At 36.1% G+C, this 6,532-nt stretch overlaps 1 protein-coding gene across 1 annotated transcript in view; it reads right to left on the bottom strand.

The window, feature by feature from the left end:
* Positions 1-4,144: 4,144 nt before the first annotated feature.
* The window catches only part of LOC107087737 (procollagen C-endopeptidase enhancer 2-like), a 12,476-nt gene continuing 10,088 nt past the window's right edge, over positions 4,145-6,532 (bottom strand). The window contains exons 8-9 of the mRNA XM_015379465.1: positions 5,103-5,273; positions 4,145-4,488 (exon numbers count right to left, since the gene is read on the bottom strand). Coding sequence (XP_015234951.1) covers positions 4,358-4,488; positions 5,103-5,273 — 302 coding nt within the window. The 3' untranslated portion in view covers positions 4,145-4,357. The remainder of the gene's footprint in view (positions 4,489-5,102; positions 5,274-6,532) is intronic.

The raw sequence follows: 6,532 nt of genomic DNA, 5'->3' as shown, positions 1-6,532 counted from the left end.
TGTCAAATGTTGAAATGTCAAATGAAAATGTATTGTTCTTCCTTTGAAAAGCAAGGAAGAACAATAGCTCTCATCTCTGTTTAGATATATGTGGGGGGGGGGAACTGAAGAAAAAGAGAAGTGGATCATTGATTTACACCTGACTCAGAAAATACAGTATTTAGAAGGAGGGGCCTCTAGACGCTTAAAAAATATATTCAGAAAAACTGACTAACTCTGGTTGTCTGTAGTTTTCTAAAATTTCTATAATCCACTGTTATTGGGTTTTTTTTGCCCTTATTTTCAATTCCATCTATCCATTTTCTCCTGCTTAGTCCTTGTCAGGGTTGAGGTGGGTTGGTGCCTATCTCCAGTTGTCTATGGGCGAGAGGAGGGGTACACCCTGAACAGGTCACCAGTCTGTCACTGGGCAACACAGAGACACACAAAGACACACAACCATGCACACACACACTCACACCTAAGGAGAATTTAGAGAAGCTAATTAACCTAACAGTCAATTTGCATTTTTTTCCCCCACCTGACGCTTCAGTCTACCTTCTCCTACCTCTGTACTCACTGTTAATACAAATGGATATTTAACTCGCAAAGTTTTTTTGTTTTGTTTTGTTATTGTTCTCTTGGCCATTTTATTCATGTTCATTTGCTCTCATTCACTAACAGAAGTGGTAAATCTGTACACAACTTTGGTGTTTACTGGAGCAATACCTTTTTTGGAACCAAAACAGTTCAAATAATGGAGATGGATGTTTTTAGCTTGTTAATGCAGTAACTCTGAAACTTTTGGTCAGATTTTATTCCTTTACAATCATAAATGCAAATTTGTTGTTCTGTTTTTTTTATGTGTATGACTGTAATGCATGGCCTTGCCTTTGTCCTTAACCATTCCATTGAAGCTGTGGTTGTATATGAATGGCCTTTGTTCTGATAAAAGGTGAATCTCCAGCTCAGTCACATGTCTTGGGCGGCCTAACAGGTTTTCTTCCAGTATTGTGTTCTATTTAGATGCAGCCATGTTTCTGTTAGCTTTAACCCTATCTTTTTTCAGGTTGACTGCCATGTATTGGTACGTTAGCAGATGTACCTTCCCAATGCCCAAAACTCTTTATTCTTACCACAGGGGTGGTTTAAGACTGTTGCATAAGACTTGTATATCCAATGATTTTATTTATTTTCCCACAGGTAACGTTTGGATCTACTCCATTTACCAGCCAAACTACTCTAAGAACTCTACAGATTTGGGCGCCTACTGTGACAAGACACTTTACCTTTTCGCCTTCTGGATCACCACCCTGGTCTACATCCTAGTGGGTCTCTTCCTGTTGACTGGCTGCTGCGTCCTCTTCTGTTTTTTCATCTGCGGCCGGGCGGACCCTGACGACGATGCGAACAACCCCTGAGAGACTCTACAGAGGTTTATGATGGCTTGCCTCTCGCTTGGTGATGCAGTAGTGGCAGCTGTTGGCTTTTGCTGTACAAACAAACCATCCAGAGAGCACATCTGTTGTTATGCATAACGACTTTGAAATCCCAGAAGAATGATTTTAAACGTTAAAAAAACTGAAAAACTGGTTATAGAGCGTTGATCTTTACAGCTACTCAATCTGTTGCTTATCTACCCTGCTGTACTTTGATGACATGTGTTTCAGAGCTGCTTATATGCTTGTTGCTGTTTGTTGTATATTGTTTAACACCAACTGAATGTTTGACTCACAATATCTACCATGCTGGAAGACATATGTCTGTATTTATATGTTTAGCTTCATACAGTTGTCCGTAATATATTTTATGCAGATAGATATAGAGGTTCGGCTGATGTAAACCTGTCAATCAGACCAAATTAGACGAATATAAAAAGATTGTAGAAGAAATGGAGAATATTATATAGAATGAAACAACCTGGGATGTTTGAAAACTTAAAAACGGCTGCTAATTTGATCAAAACAAACCTTGAGATGCTTTACTGTGGTAGCAACAATTGGCATGTACGGTATCTGATCTGATTACTTCCACAGAAATGAAAGTAAAACGGGGAAAGGTCTAATGTACAGCTTCTAAATGCAGCAGAGTGAGATTGAGCATATATATAATCTGGAACATATGCAGGTTTTCTATTAGAATGTACCAAAGACATGCATGTCTTTAGGCCAATTGCCACAATATACAAAGTTTACTCCTCAAACCTTTTTTTTTTTATTATATGGTGGGGGAAAAAAACCTTAAACAAACTCCATGATAAAAACTGAGCCTTCGTTTTCCTTTTATGTGTAATCCTTATTAGTTTCCTGTTCTTATGCATTTTAGTCTCATTTGATCTTGGTGGATATTTTTCTTTTAGCAATCTTCCCCAACAAAATCACATTTATTTTTTTTACCATCCTCCCCTCTGTTTGACAGGCACTTTGTTTACATTTTGATAAAGCTTGTAGGGGCCTGAACTGTTTTATGTTTGTGCACTTCTTTTTTGGTTTGAAATATATTCCTATGGCTTATTAAATTACAGAAATTGTAAGGAATTTCTGTAATTTTAAATGTGATAATATTTGCGGTTGCATATATAAACTGAGTGATCATGTACATTTTGTGGAGTCTGATGTGGGTTGGCATATGTTTGTGTTTTATTAGTACCTCTGTCAGTTTCCCTCCTTTTTTCTTTAAATGCTTGATTCATTAAGTGAACAGCTAAATGCACACTGACTTTTTTTTTCTTCAAATCTTCAAAAATAAACTATGCTGGAAGTGATGGGAGCATTAAGCTAAATTTTCACATCTTGAGGATCTATACAGTTTCTAGCTGGAGCATCTGAGGTTGTTTTGTTTGTCACTATAGACTCGTGCTGCTCGTGCAGGATGTACTGGATTCGCACTCACTCTAAAACTTCCTCATTCTTTCTCCACTTTGTTCATCTCTTCATACATGAGGCTCTCATCAATTTTGTGTTTTCTTTCACTTCCTTTAAAAAGAAAAACCCAAATAAAACTTGATACCTCAGCAATTTGGTGTTTAACCAGCACTGTTTTTTACAGCTTTACTTTGGTAGAATCACTGCCGCTAATAATTATGCCTACTCTTACTTTGTCTTTCCAATACAAAGTGCTCCAGAGCCAGTCTGCCTGTCTGCTATTTTCTTTTCCCCCAGCAGATGGCAGCAAATAGCTGCTCAGGGTTTCTTCATGTTGGCAGTGGTTCATCTCCACTGTTATCAGGCATTTGCTTAGGTTTTCAACAGGATCCATGGTTATGTAAAGGCCCAGCAGATTTAAGAGTAACATACATTAAATTTCCAAATTAAAATGTATTATGATTTAGATCTAACACTGAACTGTATAGATGATACCAGAATATATTTTACTATTTGAGATTAATCAATTGGATTTTGTATGGTGAAAGTGATTCTGAGCTGTTTTTTCTCTTCTACTTTGACACATTTGCTGCAGATTTTAACTTAATAACCAACCTAACCTTTTATGAATGTTACTAATTTGAATTCATACATCTATACAACTGCAGATTTCATTATCTTTACTTTTAATTTAAAATTGTATGTGCTGCGTAAGCCTTTTTGCAATCGGCTAAATTCTGGGGGTTCCCAGGGGATGGCACGGTAGGAGCCTAGTTGTAATGAGGTTTCCTTCCTGTGGAAAAGCAATTGTTCTTCCCCATAGTCGCCGCATGCATGTTCAGGATGGATTGCCAGAGATTTAATATCCCAGTGTGAGTGACCATTTTGGTAGTAGATCTAATGAGTATTTTTAACTTATTGCAGTCAACAGTGGTTGTAAATCTAAACTGCAAGTGTCTGACACCATCATATGTACTTATTTACAGTAATTCCTTTCACATGTCTGTACTGACTTAAAAAAAATGTTTCTTTCTTGGCTGTTACCGTATTTTTTATTGTTAGTGGAACAGTAACCAGTTGAATAAGGGATGAACAAAAAAAAAAAAACCCTTAGACCTAACCTTTGTCCCCTATCTTTAGGGAATGTATTTTAAATAAAAAGGGGGGAAAGATACCATAATTCTTAAAATCCTCATTATTGATTAAGCTATATACATGTTTTATTATTTTTTTTGTTTGTTTCCTACTTTCCCCACACATTTCTGTTGAAGACATATGACAACAGAAACAACATATACCAACAACTGTTTTTATTTTGCATTAGTTAAGAACAAACGTTTTCATAAAAATTTAATTTACATACAACATAAAAAAAGGTATTGTTGAATATTTATAATGTTACAGCTTTCCATGTTAATGATATGTTAAAATGTTGCAGGATAATATGAAACTTTTTCACTTTATAAGTTTTTATTTCTCTCCAGTGGATCTGATTGGTGGAGGAGGTTGTGACATCAGCATGGCTTGCGGGAAAGGTTTTCCAGCGTTTTGGCATGTGCAGGCTGATAAATTAGAGCAAAGCTGGAAGGGCTGAGCTGGCCGTTGCCCTGGGCGTCGACCTTTCCCATCAGCACGTAGTTCCGACCTGAAGGAGGCAAAAAAACCAAGATAAAATATCTAAATGTACCAACACTTCTAGAATTTTGATATATACAGAGGTGGAAGTGGGACAAATTAGGTACTGCAAACATCTGGCTCTAACAAGGGTTTCAAGCCGGTTGGTAATCAATAGTAATATTTTTAACTTGTGCACTTTGCAGGTTTATTGTTTTTTGTTTTGTTTTTTTTGTCTCATGTTTCAACACAACAGATGTTCACCTTTTTAGAAAGAAAGAACGAAAGAAAGAAAAAAAGAAGAAAGAAAGAAAAAAGAAAGAAAGACCATGTTTTCTTGTTTTTCTGGAATATACTTTGATTAAATCTCTCCAGACTTTACATTTTTCTGCCTATACTGAAAAAAAATCATATATTATGTCAAATTTTAGCACTTTAATAGTATATGAGTACTGAATGCTAAACTTCGTGATATTTCAGACTTACACACCCTGTTTTAATGTAGTATTGGGGGAGAAAGTAATGTTAAAAATAGCAGTTTAGTCAAAAAACAACAGCTCCTCTCATATTTGGAAATATAAAGCTTAGATTAAAAAAAAGAGATAAAAAAAAAAAAAAGAATGACTGCATAGCTCTGTGCTTTACCTTTGATAATCCCAGGGCATTTCTTGCAGACAGAGGTTAGTGTCACTGACTTAATGGGTCCTGATTTGATCATTTTGAGCTGTCCTGTCTTGTAGGCTCTGATCAGCGACACCTCCAAAGTTGCCGAGCCGTTTGGATGAGGAGTCAGAGAGGTAACCTTTCCTGTAATCACTGGAAAAATGAACAACCTGTTAGAGGAAATTTGAAACAGCTAAGATTTAAATAAAGGTGGGGCAGAGTTAGGATTGTATTTGAAAAAAATCAATGATAATGTAGGAGATGTGATTAGGAAATTCTATATTTCAGAGGAAAACATTTTTTTTCTATTTGGAAAGATGAATTGGGAAGCCAAATTGTCCACTACAGGAGATTTCTTTATGTTCCCAAACGTCCTCAATGACGATTTATGATATTCCTGTTACGAGGATGCCTGGGGTGCCTATGTTTTGACTCTGACAGCATGTTTTTCAATCTTGAATAAATGATAACGGTAGAAAAAAACAGAGCATCCTTTAGCTGGCCGTCTCCTTCAAGCAAGGTTTCAGCTGACTGCTCTTTGTGGAGCAACTTGTTGCTCTTACTCCATGGTGTGCTTCAGTTCATCAACCTAACAATTGCTTGGTTAACATCCATTCTATCTGTTCATGCTAATAAAAGGAAGGACTTTGGTACAAAAGAATTGTTATATCTTAGTCTGAAATCTCTCATGCAATATGCTAATCCACTGAACAGATTCCATTCGGAGCTGTTGGTTTTCCAACAACCAATCAAAACGTTGCTCCATGTTTGGAATGGATCAATTCCACTACTGGCCAAGTTATACCCAGGCATTGCTGCAACCTTCTTCCCTTTCATACCCATACTTAATCAACCATTGCATATCAGTTTATTACTCATGGTAAAAAAAACATTTTGATCAATAAAGAAAATAATATAATGGTAACATTTCTAAATATCACAATCGTACTAAAGACTGTTGAGTCTAAAAAAAAAGTGAAGATGGCCATGAAGACATGACTTCTATTGGATTGTTTATTGGAGCCTAGGAATAAATAATGGGAAATTACTTTGAATTATTACATCTCAGAAGAGGTAAAACAACATTCCTCGGTGAGAGCAAAAGCAGGAAAGTGTGAAAACATAAAGGGGCAAAAATGACCAAATGGAAGGTCAAATATGAAACTGAGTTCATCCATAAATGCCTGCTAAGAGTTAACTCAGCTATAGAAAGGAAAAATACCAAAACCTGGGGAACCTCTAATCAGACCACATTTAGGACTACATATGGTCGGACATCTATCTCAATATAGAGACATTTTCAAAAATACATGCACTGTTTTTACAAATACTCAACATATTATTATTCAAAGGAGAAAAAAATCATCAATATAAATAATACATAAAACTAGAAATATACCTTTTTATTCTAA

This window comes from Cyprinodon variegatus, unplaced genomic scaffold (genome assembly GCF_000732505.1).
Source record: "Cyprinodon variegatus isolate N-32 unplaced genomic scaffold, C_variegatus-1.0 Scaffold193, whole genome shotgun sequence".
Classification (NCBI taxonomy): domain Eukaryota; kingdom Metazoa; phylum Chordata; class Actinopteri; order Cyprinodontiformes; family Cyprinodontidae; genus Cyprinodon; species Cyprinodon variegatus.
Note: the sequence above shows the minus strand (reverse complement) of the source record. Positions and strands in the feature narration are given on the sequence as shown.